This window comes from Rhinopithecus bieti, unplaced genomic scaffold (assembly GCF_001698545.2).
Source record: "Rhinopithecus bieti isolate Rb0 unplaced genomic scaffold, ASM169854v2 scaffold_10354, whole genome shotgun sequence".
NCBI classification, from domain to species: domain Eukaryota; kingdom Metazoa; phylum Chordata; class Mammalia; order Primates; family Cercopithecidae; genus Rhinopithecus; species Rhinopithecus bieti.
Genome location: NW_016806491.1, coordinates 1,624,301 through 1,641,178, shown reverse-complemented (window position 1 = coordinate 1,641,178; position 16,878 = coordinate 1,624,301). Strand labels below are relative to the sequence as shown.

At 36.9% G+C, this 16,878-nt stretch overlaps 1 protein-coding gene across 3 annotated transcripts in view; it reads right to left on the bottom strand.

The window, feature by feature from the left end:
• Nucleotides 1-16,878, bottom strand: part of RNGTT (RNA guanylyltransferase and 5'-phosphatase) — a 338,127-nt gene that overhangs the window by 174,727 nt on the left and 146,522 nt on the right. For 2 of the 3 annotated variants that reach the window (XM_017876820.1, XM_017876822.1), the window contains one exon: nt 2,294-2,362. The exons of the other annotated variant lie outside the window; for it this stretch is intronic. In XM_017876820.1, the coding sequence (XP_017732309.1) occupies nt 2,294-2,362 (69 nt within the window). The remainder of the gene's footprint in view (nt 1-2,293; nt 2,363-16,878) is intronic. 3 annotated transcript variants of the gene reach the window in all.

Genomic DNA, 16,878 nt, shown 5'->3' with positions numbered 1-16,878 from the left:
GGTGATGCGTGCCTGCAATCCCAGCTACTCAGGAGGCTGAGGCAGGAGAAACCCTTGAGCCCAGAAGGCGGAGGTTGCAGTGAGCCAAGATTGTGCCATTGCACTTCAGCTTGGGCAACAAGAGCAAAACTTCATCTCAAAAAAAAAAAAAAGTATGGTTACTAGAAAGGGAACAGACTGACAAATCAACTGCCTATACTAGACATCCAAGAAAGAGACTCACTTATTTGTCAGGCCATTTTTCCTATATATGCCATATATGCACATATCTGAACCATGAGTTTCACACAATGAAATTTTCTGAATTCATTGTTATATTTAGACGTTGCTTCTTTCCATCTAGGGAGACTGGAATGTGTTAGAACTAAAAGATTCAACTTTATTTTTGCTAAAATAGTATTTTCTTCCATTTCCATCCTTAACCTCTAGTGCTCCTCCATCTCCTCCTCCCTCAAACACAGAAGATAAGATTTTTCTGTTTTCTGTTTGGCAAGGGGGGGCTAGAAGACAGACAGATGCCAATCATATCACATTGTCTCCAAATTTGCATTTTAGCAGAGATTTATTATATATGTAAAGCATATATAATGCTTTACATGCATAGGTTGAATATTCCTTCTCTGACATGCTTGGGACCAGAAGTGGTTTGGATTCTGATTTTTTTCAGATTTGGGAATATCTGTATTATATATACTTACCAGTTGAGCATCCCTAATCCAAAAATCCAAAATGCTCCAACGAGCATTTCTTTGAGCATCATGCTGGTGCTCAAAACGTTATAAATGTTATAGCATATCAGTCTTCGGATTAGAGATATTCAACCTGTACAGTATTTAACTGTGTTCAAATTATTTGTTCCCTTTCTTTTACCCCAGGCACCCAGTCTGATGTCTCCATATATAAATTCTCAACTAGCTTATACTCTAATTACTAAAAGAAGAGTTGGTGAAGAAAAAAAGCACCACATGATGAGGTGGCTGCACAAGAAATAAACTCTTTCCTATAGAGTAAGTAACTCTCATACTTGAACATGCATTAGAATCACTTGGGGAACCTGTCAAAACACAAACTGCTGCCAGGTGTGGTGGCTCACGCCTGTCATCCCAGCACTTTGGGAGGCCGAGGTGGGCGGATCACAAGGTCAGGAGATCGAGATCATCCTGGCTAACACGGTGAAACTCCATCTCTACTAAAAATATAAAAAATTAGCCGGGCATGGTGGCTGGTGCCTGTAGTCCCAGCTACTCAGGAGGCTGAGGCAGGAGAATGGTGTGAACCCTGGAGGTGGAGCTTGCAGTGAGCTGAGATGGCGCCACTGCACTCCAGCCTGGGCGAGAATGCGAGACACCGTCTCAAAAAAAAAACAAAAAACCCACAAACTGCTAAACTCTATCCCCAGAGTTTCTACTTAACAGGTGTGGGGCTGACTTGCATCTGTGAAACTTCCTGGATGGTGCTAATCCTCCTCTACAGGCCACATTTTGAAAATCACTGCCCTACAGAACATGGGTTATCAAGTAGGGGCAATTATGTTCTCTGAGGAAACTGGGCAATGTCAGACTATATTTTTGCTTGTCACAAATGGTAAAAGGGGTGCTCCTGGCATCTATACTCCTGGCATCTAGTGAGTAGAGACCACAGATGCTGCTAAACATCCTACCATGCACAAGACAGCTCCCACAGCAAAGAATTATTTGGCCCAACACATCAGTGGTTGAGGTTGAAAAAACCTGCTATAGAGTAAAATACAACTTACTTCAAATATATGATTCAACCATTAAGTTGGTAAAAGTTCTTCAGTGCATTTCAAAAAGTTAATATGGGAAAGATATTCAAAAGTTGTATTTTTTGTCAAGTAGTGACAACTGTTTGAATTTTACTCTACAGTAAACTATAGCAAAATGAAGTTTTAGAGAGATTAATACATAAAGTATACCAAGTTACAAAAGGAAATAAACATTTATATAATGTTATTGGTAGAGAATTATTTTTTAATAACTAGTTATATTAAAAGACTGGTTTCTTTGACATGTAATGACCAAAAATGCTTATTTTGTAAGCTGAGTGAAACACAGGTGCTTATCTTAGTATTACATGTATTTAGATATAAATAAAATCTTTCATAATGAGCAATTTATTTTAAGGAAAAGTAGCAATCACAGCAGTAATCAATTCTAAGTAAATAAGTCTGAGGCATATATGTTTATGTGTATATATATGTATATCTGTGTACACACACACACACACAAACACACAGACAAATGCACACACACACACAGACAAATGAACTTACTCCAGTAGGCTGAAAAATAAGTCCATCCATTTCATGGCTCACTTCTTTGGCAAAATTTCCTTCAAGTAGCTATAAAACAAATACACATGTATTCTTTAAAAATATAATAATCACTTTAAAAGTATTTAAATGTCTCGCTAGGCTTTATAAAATGTAATATAAGTTATAAGAACTGAAAAACAAAATAAGGCAAAGGGATAGGTCTAAAGGAATCTAGGTTAATACATTCTAAGATCTGAATACACACACACACACACACACACACACACACACACACGCACACACACACGAAAATTTCCACTCCTTGCCAGGCTAGATATTCTAAACAATAGTCCTAAGTACAACAGCCAAAATAATGAATAAAGCATTGAAAACATATTTTTAAATCTATTCCTAAGCCAGCACAAAAGGAAGAAAGACACAGAAGCAAAAACAAAGTGAAAGTAGAAACTCTGGAAAGTAATAGATAAAAGGAATAAAAAATAAACACACAAAAAAAATCAGAAGCAAAAATCTGTAACTACAAACTAGCTCAAACATGAAGATTATAGTCCAAAGCTACAAAGACACTTGCTTGGGGGCAAAAATTTGTAACCACAAACCAGCTGAAACATGGCGATTATAATCCAAAAATACATTGTGTTTTCCAAGAACCCTTAGAAAACGATTTTAATCTTACTTTGGTTTTTTTTGTGTGTCTTTTCTACATTTTTCCAAGCAGAGAATTTCATTGCAAAGAATACACAGTAAAAAATACAATTAACAGTTTTTTCAATGCCGTATCAACAGTTATAGACCCTATATCCTCTAATTAATTCTGACTTACTACGTGTTTTAATGCATCTCTTTCACAGATTTTTATTATTTTGAAGAACTTAACATGTATATCACTGATGGAGGCCTGAAACACGAATTTCTGCATGTCGGGGAAGAGAACAAAACATACTTTCACAGAGCCAGGTGTATCAGTTCATTTTCACGCTTGCTAATAAAGACACACTTGAGACTGGGTAATTTATAAAGAAAAAGAGGTTTAATGGACTTGCTGTTCCACATGGCTGGGGTGGCCTCACAGTCATGGCAGAAGGTGAAGGAGGAGCAAAGGCATGTCTTACATGGCAGCTGGCAAGAGAATGAGTGTCAAGCAAGAAACCCCTCATAAAAGCATCGGATCTCATGAGAACTCACCATCATGAGAACAGTATGGGGGAAAACAGCACCCACGAATCAATTACTTCCCACCAGGTCCCTCCCATACACCAGGTTATCTAGAATCTGGCCAATTAACAGAAAATTAAGGATAGTTCTAGGATTCAAATATGTCTCCTAAATTTTTGGATATGCTGTGTGTTATACATCCCTTTTGTCACAATCACACACTCTTCAAAGTACTACGCTTAAGCTTACAAGATTTGCTTTCCAAAAGCAACAACCAAAACTTCAAGTACATATTTCACTTGGAATAAAAATCTGTGATTCTCCTCCCAAACTGTGACTTCATCTTCTCTGTCATTTCATCCTTCAAAATCCATAATTTCTCTAAACTGAGGGCAGTTCAAATTTGAGTTTAAATATCTATATTTCCTTAAAATTTTAATGTTCCCTTCTCACACTGAGACAGAAATTAGATCAGTAATTGCCAGAGGCTTGGGGGATAGTCTTCAATGAGTTTCAGTTTTGAAGGATGAAAAAGTTGGCTGGATGAAAAAGTTGGCTGGGCGTGGTGGCTCACACCCGTAATCCCAGTACTTTGGGAGGCTGAGGCAGGCAGATCACGAGGTCAGGAGTTCAAGACCAGCCTGTCCAATATGGTGAAACCCCATCTCTACTAAGAAATACAAAAATTAGCCAGTGTGGTGACGTGCGCCTGTAGTCCCAGCTACTACTCACAAAGCCGAGGCAGGAGAATCACCTGAACTCGGGAGGTGGAGGTTGCAGTGAGCCACTGCACTCCAGCCTGGATAACAGAGTTGAAACTCCATCTCAAAAAAAAAAAAAGTTACTTGCTAAATTCATAGCATTTCTGCTGAGCAATGATGCAATAAAAACCAAATACCACAATAATCTCTTTTAAAAAAAAAAAAAGGTTAAAAAAATGTAACCTTCAATCTTTCATTTGCTCTACTTGTATCGTAGGTACATCATTTATGGCAAGTTAAGATGGTGTTTCCATTCTTCAACCAAACTTCTCAAATTCATATAATGGACCATGCCTGTATATAAAGTATAAAGTAACAATAAAAAATAGCCAGTTAGCAAGACTCTACATAACATGATGCTGCCTGCCGCAGAAATGAAAGTAATTTCATTTGTTATTCTACTCTTTTTATAAATCAGAGTATTTAAAGGATTGAAAATTCATGGGTCAAAATAGGAGCTTCTCTGCCTTATTCTAGACAATATTTTTTTCTTCACTTGACACATAACATTTATGATATCACCTATCATTATCAAAGACCTACCATGAAGCGTTGTGCTTGGTACTTAACATACCATTCAAAATACATAACTCCTCATGAGATGTGTATTCTCAAGTTTTGAATTATTATTCAATTTGCCAGAAAAGGAAACTGAGGTCATCAGACATAAGCAACTAGTTTTAATTCAGACAGTAAAGTAAAATCACTCCGAACAGATTACATCAGACTTTAAAAATAAAGAGATAACTAAATAAAGTCTTATGACTCTCTGAAACAAATGCCCCAAAGATTTCTGCAAGTTCCTAAATATATAGGTCCTCCAATAGCCACTTAAATTTTATAGACTTGGCCAGACACAGTGGCTCATACCTGTAATTCTGGCACTTTGGGAGGCTGAGGCAGGGAACTGCTTGAGGAGCCAGGAGTTCACGACCAACCTGGCCAACACAGCAAGATCCCATTTCTATATTTAACAAAAATTTTATAGACTTTAAATGCATTATAGCATACACTATATGAATAAAGTGAACATGAAGGGAGGTAAAATTCTTGAGGAAAAAAAGATTTTCTAGGAATAGAGATGAAATCTAAAAATGTTATTAATATTGTATACTTTAAATTAACTGATTTATATATTCATATGAGATCATATATGTAATGTGTTTATTAAATTAGAAATATCACCTTTTGTCTATTCACAATTCTTAAAAAAAAAATGTATCCAAACTTGTTATGGCCATCTTCCATATATCAGTATCTTTATCATGAGAGCCAATATTTAAGTCATTTAGCCAGTTTCCATTACTTTCACTGCTGCTGTCTCTGATTTACAGCATACTTCAAATTATACATGACCAACTATTAACTGCAGATGTTACCACAAGCTACAAGTACTGATTAACTAACGTCAGGAAAATGCTTTTTCCCCTCATTCATTCCATAGATCTATGTTCATAATCTTAAAGTGCTTCGCTCTTTGAAGAAACCTTTAAAACACTGGTTTAAGAAAAAGTTCCTTATTCATTTACAATGTGAAAAATAGTAAGAGAATGCTGCTTCCACACTGATGATAATAAAAAAGCAGATAATCTATCAAATCATAACTTTTGTTATGGCCATCAGAAAGCTGACATCTGGAAGCCCCAAATGCAAGAGATACAAACTTTTTCCCAGGCTTCTATCAGGCTTCACAAGAAAGATCACAGGCAGGGCAGAACACAAGAGAATGCCCCACCTTGGTTGTACACAGACATTAAAACCCTCCTGCTTTCCAAACCCTTCTTGATACGATGCAAACATTACCTGGGAATAAATTCATATGCAGCTATACAAGAAGCTGGAGACAGGCTTGGAACAATGATATTATATTGATAAAAAGCAGAAAGACTCGGTACTGACAAAATATCCCTATGCAAGGCAAAACTTCACTGGCAAGAGGGAGAGGGAAGACCCACTGAGGAAAAGTCATGCCTGCGATTCAGGTGCTCAGGTTCTGTTTAATACTAAGCCTAGAGAAGAAAAACTAAGAAAACTCCACAAGCCTGGCACTGAGCGGCAAGAAATAGTTGTTTACATATGGGGAAAAGTACTAGAAGTATGAAAATAGAATACTCTGTGGTACAAGGGAGCAGAGCTTACTGAAAGCTACACGTGAAACGGAAACACCAGGAGAAAACTCTTATACTCTAGGCATTACAATAAATACAAGTAACTGCAGCCAAGTGCTAAGAAAATATAAATTCTTTGGAGCACTGAAGATATAATTATATAGCAACACATAGAACAGGCTGATTCAACCACTACCCCTCCCCACCCACAAACGAAGCCTATTAACAAACTAAAAGAAATACGCCTGCTACCAAGCATAAAGATACTTACCTCAGTCTCTTTTGTTCAAATAGGAAAACAAAAATCCAAGAAAGATGTCTAATTTAAAAATTCTCTCTCACACACACACACACATACACAAAGGAAAAATAAATGACTTATATTCTAAGATAAGGCAGTCAACAAAAGCAGACAAAGAGAGCGCCTATATTTTGGAATTATCAAAGACTTTAAAAATAACATTTACAAAAAACAACAGATGCTGGCGACATCGTCGAGAAAAAGGAACACACTTTTTCTTTTTTTGAGATGGAGTCTCACTGTGTCACCCAGGCTGGAGTGCAGTGGCACGATCTCGGCTCATTGCAACCTCCACTTCCTAGGTTCAAGGGATTCTCCTGCCTCAGCCTCCTGAATAGCTAGATTACAGGCATGGACCACCACACCTGGCTAATTTTTATCTTTTTAGTAGAGAGAGGGTTTGACCACATTAGCCAGGATGGTCTCAATCTCCTGACCTCGTGATCTGCCTGGCTCAGCCTCCTAAAGTGCTGGGATTACAGGTGTGGGCCACCACACCCAGCCTGAAAAAGGAACACTGTTACACTGTGAGTGGGAGTGTAAATTAGTTCAACCATTGTGGAAGACAGTGTGATGACTCCTCAGAGACCTAAAGACAGGAGTATCATTTGACTCAGCAATCCCATTACTGGGTATATACCCAAAGGAATATAAATCATTCTATTATAAAGATATAGGCATGTGTAAATTCACTGCAGCACTATTTATAATAGCAAAGTAATGGAATCCACCTAAATGCCCATCACTGATAGACTGGACAAAGAAAATACGGTACGTATACACAATGGAATACTACGCAGCCATAAAAAGGAACAAGATCATATCCTTCAGGGACATGGATGGAGCTGGAAGCCATTATCCTCAGCAAACTAATGCAGGAATGAAAAAACAAACATTGAATGTCCTCATAAGTGGGAGTTGACCGATGAGAACACATGGACACACGGGGGTGAACAACACACACCAGGCACCTGTGGGGGGCATGGGGAAAGGGAGAGCATTAGGAAGAATAGCTAATAGATGCCGGCTTAATACCTGGGTGATGGCATGATCTGTGCAGGAAACCACCTGGGCATACGTTTACTTATGTAACAAACCTGCACATCCTGCACATGTACCCTGAACTTAAAAATAACATTTTAAATGATCTAGACAAAAAAGTGGAAAACATGCATAAACGGATATGGAGTTTCAGCAGAGGTGGAAACAATAAAAATGAAACAACTGAAAATGCAGAAATAAAGACACACAAAATCAGAGGAAAACTATGTTAATCAGTGGGAATGATAATGAGATTATCTACAGACTGGACACAGAAAAGTCACCAAACTTGAAGAAGAAAGGTATGTGGCACTTTTTCCAATCGAAATAAAGAAAAAAGAGGGAAAAAAGAAACAGCGCTAAGAATCAAAGAGCTGGGAGACTACAGCCAAAGATAGAACACTTGCATGGCTGGAATGTGAAAATGAAAAGAAAGATATAAGGAAGCAAAGAAACCAACTAAGAGAAATAATGCCTCCAATTACTACAAAACTAATTAAACACATAAACACAAACACACACCCCAAAGGACTCCAAGAGGACAGGAAGAAAGAGTTAAAAAAAAAAAAAAAAAAAAAACATGTAGGTTTATCATAGTCAAAACCCAGCAAGAAGGGGGAAAAGATTACAGGCAGAGGAACAAAAATAAGATTGACAGCAGACTCCTTATCTGAAATTATACCAGCCAAGAGACAATGAAACCTCACCTTTAACATACTAATATTAATAGAAACAATGTTAATCCAAAAATCTTCAGCAAATGAAAATACCTTTCAATAACAAAGGCACAGTAGAGTTCTTTTTCAGACAGACAATAGCTGATAAAATATATTTCCACCAAGCCAGAACATAAGAAATTTTCAAAGAAAATTTTTAGGTAGAAGGAATATGATACAAGAATTTTAAAATCTGTATCTAAACTGAAATAATGAAGGGCATTGTAATGGTTAAAACTAGAATAAATATAAGAAATCTGTGTTCCTCTTTCTTTTCTTACAATATAATTGACTAATTAAAGTAAAAATATTAACAATGTATTGTAGGATTTATAACATATGTAAAAACAAAATGTATAAAAGGAAATGAGGTAAGAACCCCAACTATGAAGTGGCATACTATTATTTAAAAGTAAATTAGGCCAGGCGCGGTGGCTCACGTCTGTAATCCCAGCACTTTGGGAGGCCAAGGCAGGTGGATCATGAAGTCAGGAGATTGAGACCATCCTGGCTAACACAGTGAAACCCTGTCTCTACTAAAAATACAAAAAAAAAAAAAAAATTAGCCAGGAGTGGTGGCAGGCGCCTGTAGTCCCAGCTATTCAGGAGGCTGAGGCAGGAGAATGGCGTGAATCCAGAAGGCAGAGCTTGCAGTGAGCCGAGATTGCACCACTGCACTCCAGCCTGGGTGACAGAGCGAGATGCCATCTCAAAAAAAAAAAAAAAAATTAAATGTAAATTGTGAAAAGAGATACTATAAACCTTAGAACAACTGCTAAAACATACACAAAGATGTATATCTAATAGGCCAAAAAAGTGGAGATATAATGGAATAAGAACATTCTCAAGTAATCCAAAGGATGGCAAGAAAAAAAGAAAAAAGAAAATGAGAAAACGTGGGGCAAGCCATGTAGTAAATCAAGTAGTAAGAAGGTAGATTTATAGGAGATTGATTTTTTTTCATTCTAATGATATTTCTTCTAGAAACCACAACATTACAAAATCAACCAGCAGAGATTGTCATTATTAATAAATTTTTTTAAGAAATCAAGAACCAGCTGGGTGTGGTGGCTCATGTCTGTAATGCCAGCACTTTGAGGGGCAGAGGCAGGCAGATATTTTGAGCTCAGGAGTTCAAGACCAGCCTGGGCAACATGACAAAATCCCATCTCTACAAAAAATACAAAAAAAATGTTGGTTTATCATAGTCAAAAGCAAAGTCAAAACCATAGTCAAAGCCAGGCCATGGTGGTGTGCACCTGTAGTCCCAGCTATTTGGGAAGCTGAGGTGGGAGGATAACTTAAGCCCTGGAAGCAGAGGTTGCAGTGAGCCAAGATCACGCCAGTGAATTCCAGTCTGAGTGACAGAGTGAGATCCCTCTTAAAAAAAAAAAAAAAAAAAAAAGAACCAACTATATACATAGTGTCTACAACAGCCCACTTTGTACATAAAGAGTCCATTAGGTAAAAAGTACAGGGATGGAAAAAGATGTCAAATCCAGTGCTAATGGCAAAAAAGCTGAAGCATCTAGACTATATTAATATAAGACAACGAGAACTTCAGAACAAGAAATTACTAGAGATGAAAACAATACATACTGACAAAGGGGGTCAATTCATCAAGAATCTGTAACAATCTTAAATGTATATACATGCCTTACACATGGAATACTATGCAGCCATAAAAAAGGATGAGTTCGTGTCCTTTGTAGGGACATGGATGCAGCTGGAAAACATCATTCTCAGCAAACTATCACAAGAACAAAAACCAAATACCGCATGTTCTCACTGATAGGTGGGAATTGAACAATGAGATCACTTGGACACAGGAAGGGGAACATCACACACCGGGTCCTATTGTGGGAAATGGGGAGGGTGGAGGGATAGCATTAGGAGATGTACCTAATGTAAATGACGAGTTAATGGGTGCAGCACACCAACATGGCACATGTATACATATGTAGCAAACCTGCACGTTGTGCACATGTACCCTAGAACTTAAAGTATAATAAAAAAGAAAAAAGAAAAAGAAAAAAAAAAAGCCTCAAAATAAAACTGACAAAATAGATAAAAATAGTGGGGAGGCCGGGCGCAGTGGCTCAAGCCTGTAATCCCAGCACTTTGGGAGGCCGAGACAGGTGGATTACGAGGTCAGGAGATCGAGACCATCTTGGCTAACATGGTGAAACCCAGTCTCTGCTAAAAAAAATACAAAAACTAGCCGGGCATGGTGGCGGGCGCCTGTAGTCCCAGCCACTCGGGAGGCTGAGGCAGGAGAATGGCATAAACCCGGGAGGCGGAGCTTGCAGTGAGCTGAGATCCGGCCACTGCACCCCAGCCTGGGCGACAGAACGAGACTCCGTCTCTAAAAAAAAAGAAAAATAGTGGGGAAATCCTCAATTATAACAGAGAATTTAACACTCTTCTCTGAGCAAACAGCTGGACAAGTAGAAAAAAAAATCACTAGTAGTAAAGACACCTTGAAAAGACTTACAAAACACAAGCAGACACAAAGCCAGTGAGGATATGTAAGACTAGATCACTATAAAACAACCTGACCTGACATTTATAAAATACTCCACCCAAACCAGGAAAAAATTTTTTTTTCCTAAAAGCATACAACACATTTCAAAGTATATTCTCTGACCATAATGAATTAAATTAGATGTCAATATTTGGAAAGTCACCCAATATTTGAATATTACATAACACACTTCTAAATAACCCATGAATAAAAGAAGAAATTAAAAGGGAAATTTTAAAGTATTATAAACAGAATGAAAACAAAAACAGAGTAGATTAATATTTGAGAGATGCAGCTAAAGCACTGTACAGAAAATTTTGCTGCATGAAATACCTAATTAAAAAAGAAGGTCAATGACCAGGCACAATGGCTCATACCTGTAATCCCAGCACTTTGGGAGGCTGTGGTGGGAGGATCACTTAAGGCCAGGAGATTGAGACCAGCCTGGGCAACATAGCAAGACCTTGTCTCTACAAAAAATTTAAAAAGTAGCCGGGCATGGTGGCATGCACCTAAGTTGCAGCTACTCAGGAGGCCGAGGCAGGAGGATCATCTGAGCCCTAGAGGTTGCAGCTGCAATGAGTCCTGACTGCAGCACTACACTCCAACCTGGGCAACAGAATTAGATATCGCCTAAGAAAAGCAAAAAAAAAAAAAAAAAATTTGCCCATTTTTAAAAAAAAAAAATTTTAAGCAAAAAGGTTACAATCAATGACCTCAACTTCCACCTTAAGAAAGTAAGGAGAACTGTAAAGAATTTCATAATCTCAGAAATAAAAAATAGCCACGTGGGCTGAGATAGTGTACACAATAAAAGCAACCTATCCCCTCGTAAGACTAAGACCAGACCTCACTGAAGACAGAACAGCCATAACTCACTGCATGGTGAAGCTAATGAAATGTCCCAGCTGCTTTTAAAGATGGAAGTTGTCTCAAAGCAGTATGTCCAAATTTAAAACTATAGGATACTGACTAATAGGTAGGAATGAATTTCCAAATTTCAAAATTAAGTCGCTGAGATGAAAATTTCAAAGAAATTGAGAGGCCAAGGTTATAAGTCAAACCAAACATTGGGAAGGGTATTCAGCAACGATGATGGGCAGCCTTTGAGAGAAGAGTCTGTCAGGCACAGTCTCCATGAAAAGAGGAGTTACCAAAAAGCCAAAAAGAGAGTCTCAATATGCTTAAAATAGCGTGACTTGAACGGTCAGGTTTATTTAATAATTTAAATATCAGATATAATTTTAAATTCACTTTGATATTCTTTTGTATCTGATACTATATCCAAAAAAATAAGCTACTGTTTCTTTTTCTCCTTTCTATACATAAAGTAAAACTTACTCATGAGTTGCACTGGTATCCTAATGTAGGAAGTACTAAGCTAAGTTTTTCATAGACAATTTACTGGTTAACACCCCAATAAAAATACAATTGCATGCAGTGTTCAATGACATAGGTATTTCCTGACTGCCTTCCAATGCTAGAAACCAAGCCAGCATTAGGACATGCTAATGGGATGTGAGGGATATGAAGACCCAACAATATAAGCCTTGGCCAATATGCCTAAATAATACCTTAATTTCAATTTGGCAGTAAAAACATTTACATGTGATGACATAACTACAATTTCTCCCTGTCAACCTTTCTTCAGAAATGTGGTTCTACTTAAATTACCCTAGATGCTTTTAAAACACTTCTAACTAATAAAAGAATCCTAATTTAGAAATGTTTAACTGAAAAATCTTGGAGAAATTTAAAGTGGAATATGTGTGGTCAATTACCCTAAACTAGGATACAATCCTTTTCAGAATTACGATTTTCTTGATAATTTTCCCTCCAGACAAAATTCAAAGATAACTGGATGAAAAGTAAAACAGTAGACATTATATATCAATTTTAATAAAGCTTGACAGTTTTCATAAGGTTTTCCTTTAAAATTTAAATTTGCTTACTTATGAACATAATCTTATCTTTGAATACCATCTGAAATATCCTACAGAGGGCATGTAGCATGGACCAAAGATTGGAGGAACTGACAAAGGTTACCATATGATTGACTCCAAGTTGATATTTTATGTCTATGAATCATGATGCATCCGAAAACCAAGTTGTTATAAACGCATAAGCAGAGAAAGATAATGCAAAAGGCTTGACATTAGAAACATGAGAAACAAAATAGAAACTGCAAAGTTACAAAGCATAGAAAGGAGCCTTTTAAAAATAACAAGCAAAATGACAGCTTAAGACTACAGTGAAGAAGAAACTGAATCTCCAATGTTATTAGAAATACGAATTGGCAATATCAATTCATTATAGTATGGAAAAATATACCAACGGAATACTTAAAAAAGAAGAAACTACCTCCACCTTTCAGTTCTGGTCTATTCTACTCAGACATTTTCTGAGCAGATATTCCCACAAAGCCTCAACTCATTGCCTGAGAATACTCAATATAGTAACTTCTATCTCTTGACTCTTTTATGTGCTTTCATTAACTCTCCACAAATCCAAGGTTTAGTTTAAAAACCCCCCCAAAAATGGAAATTTGCACTCCCCTGGATACTAATCTTTATTGGTTTTCAATCCCAAAGTCTAACTTCTAGCTCAGGTTAAGATTATTCAATGCTTCTGTACTCTGAATGTCCTTCTAATCAGTAAATAATAATCCTACAAGTCATCCTCGTTCATCACAAAGCCAACATCATCATCTTCTTTTAAAAAAGAATGACTTGATTGCCACTACTTACCAATAGTGCCTAAACAACTATGTCATTCGAGTTAGCTAATCAAAATATAAATCACTTTTGCAATACTATTGTTGGCTCTTTCATTAACCCATATTATTGCAATAAAAAAGAAGCATAATAATTCTGGTGAATCCTACTTGACAAGTTAGAAAATCTTAAAACAAAATTTCTCTAGAAAATATAACCTCTTAATTTTGGTTGCTGTTAGTCTTATTTTTACCAAAATCCCTTCATAGATCCAGAAAGAAGTAGTCAAGTACATCCTCATGGAGCAATAAAAGTTCTTTTTGTCAGATTTCTAATTTTCTTTTAGTTTCATACTTTAGGCATCATTCACTCATTCAACAAACATTTACTTGGTACCAATAAGTGGCAACCACTGTGTTAAGTGTTTGAGATGTAAAAGGGTTTACTCTACGTCCATCTTGGAAGAGCGGGTGGCAGGGTCTAGTGTGGAGACCCCAAACTAAAATGTCTATACGTGCCAGGCCATAACCTGAACTGGACAGGGTATATAGTAAGATGGACGTGTGAGACCAACTGGAGAGGACATCCTCATCTACAAGCAGTCAAATTCAACACTGCTTACGTATCATATGAGCTTACACATTATGAAACTCATGAATTTATGAGTTAATATGGACCTAAATACACATAAAATAGTTATTTTACCTTAAATGCTTTCAGTGGAGATGCTTAAAGACTTCTAAGGGAACAAAACAGCAATTATATTTTCATCTATCATTCAAGGATTTATTCAAATATTTACTGAGTACTAATTACATATTCATTTTTTAGAAAATGATGAGAAGAGCAAGAGAAGGAAGTAACAGACACAAAACTATTAATATATGCCAGGTACTGTTCCAAGCACTTTACATATTTTAACTTATTTTTAAACTATGCCCTAAAGAGTTAAAGAAACCTGTGACTGGCAGAAATTATTGAGCCTGCAGGGTGGCAAATTAAAAAAAGAAACAAATTGCTCAAACACTGAAACTCCCTCCACTTATGAGATTTAAAACCTGGCTGAAATCAATTGGAACCGATATGGCCCACAGGCCGTTTGCACAGAACGAACTTGCCGGTGTCACAGATCAAATTTCCACCGAAGGCTTCATACTAACTCCCCCTGAAATTTGCACATGAGATCCATGAGGTAGTATGAATAAACAGCTGTGCATGCCTGAGGACTTTCCAGACCTCCCCTCTCCTTCCACCAATCACCTACGAATCCCAGAACACACTCCCTAAACTTTTTCTAATGAAATTACTGCCTTAAAGTCAGCACAGAGAGACAGATTTGAGCTGGACTCCTTTCTTCTTGTTAGTCGACTTGTAATAAAAAGCTTTTCTTTTCCCAAAAAACTCAAGTGTCACAGTATTGGCTTCTAGTGCATCACGCAGCAAGCCCTTTTGCTCAGTAACATTTTTAGCCTCATAATTACCAAATAAAGTAGGGATTATTGTGATTCCCATTTTAAAGGTGAAGTTAAGAACTTGCCTAAGGTTACACAGCAAGAAATTGAGAATCCAAATGCCTTCTAGCTCCAGAGTCCATATTTTTAACTGCTATTCTAAACTAGAGTGTCAGAGTCCCAAAAATCTTCTCCTAATCTCTAGTCTAGTCTAGGTTATATGCTTCTTCAATAAACTATCAAAGTATCCTATGCTTCCCTCCATCACAGGCTTTTCCCATCTATCTGACTACTAACTTGACATGTATGCTTTTTGAGGTCAGGAATCACATCTTATATTCATTGTATTTTCAATATCTATTACAATAATATGGTGCACAGTAAGCTCTCACTCAACAAATGTGTGTTAAACAAATATAAAATGAATAACACAGTGCAAGGATCTATAAAAATAAGCTGGTATGGCTAGGTTATAACCATAGGTTATAGGTTAGGTAGAAAAATATATAGGCAGTATTATCCCAAGAGGTTGTGTATAATGAAAACATAAAAAATTGTTAGAAAAGTTTAAAAGTTTATTAGACTTGTATACATATTATGAAAGGGGTAAGATTTAAAAAAAAAAAAAGCTAAAGTCATCCCTCATAAGTTAATAACTTCCTCAAAAATCATCCTTTATTACCTATATATATCTCCAGTGAAGACAACAGTAATAATGTCCTAACTGGGCATACAGAGTTGCTTCTAGGTTAATTTCCTTTCTTCAATCTATTTCTACTCACTAATGCTACTCACTGACTTTCTAAAACAAACAATTTGTAGTGTGTCATGGCCATATCTAAAAATCTTTGAATGTTCTTCACTGTCTATAGTCCAAGTTGCCTTAGCATGGTTTTGAAAGCCCTTTTTTTCTGGGAAAACTCTCCTGAATATGTCTGTAATCAAACCACAATGAAATGCTCACCTTTCTAAAATGTTTATATACTTTGATATCATTAAACCTTTGTTCATGCTATACTCTGTATCCAGATTGCAGCTCGTAAGAAATATAAGTGAATATTTGTTTTGTGGGTAGAAAAGCATGACCTATCAGTTTAGAAGAATAGTAAGTACTTTTGAAACAAATATACGAATACAATGGATATTTGGCCATAAATACATAATGCAGTAAAAATACAACTAAACTGAATAAATGATTGATCTGGATGTCATGAGGGAGAAAAAGTAGAGAGATTGAAAAAAAAAAAAAGGAAAAGGCTAAATAGTTCTAATTTGAACATAAAGGGAAAATCATTCATTTGTAAAATAAAATTTAAGATTTTCAAACAAAGAGTAATATGAGAAATTGCAAAAATACACCCTCTGTTTAAATAGGTGCGTTGAGGAATTCATTTTACCAAAGAGAGGTCCTGGCCTTTGCCCTCAGCTACTGGGAGATGATCTCTAGGCCCCAGGGATATCCTCCTTGACAAGAGTACCTGGAGTCACTGGAGAGTCTAACAATGTGACTCATGATGGGAGCTTCCTGGAATACCCTACCAGCTCTGATCTCCAAAGGAACTAGAGACTAAACTTATTAGCCTGACCTTTTGGGTGGAGATAAAGACTAAAGGTCAGACACGGGGTCAGTATGTGAACAAATTCCAGTATAAACTGTGAACACCAAAAGCTTGCATAAACTTCCCTGGACTATCATACATCATAGCCAGGAATAGGTAACACCATCCATGACTCCACCAGGAAAGGACAACCAGAAGCTTTGCTTTTGAGCCTCTCCCAGATTCTGCCCACGTGCCTCTCCTGTGGTTGGT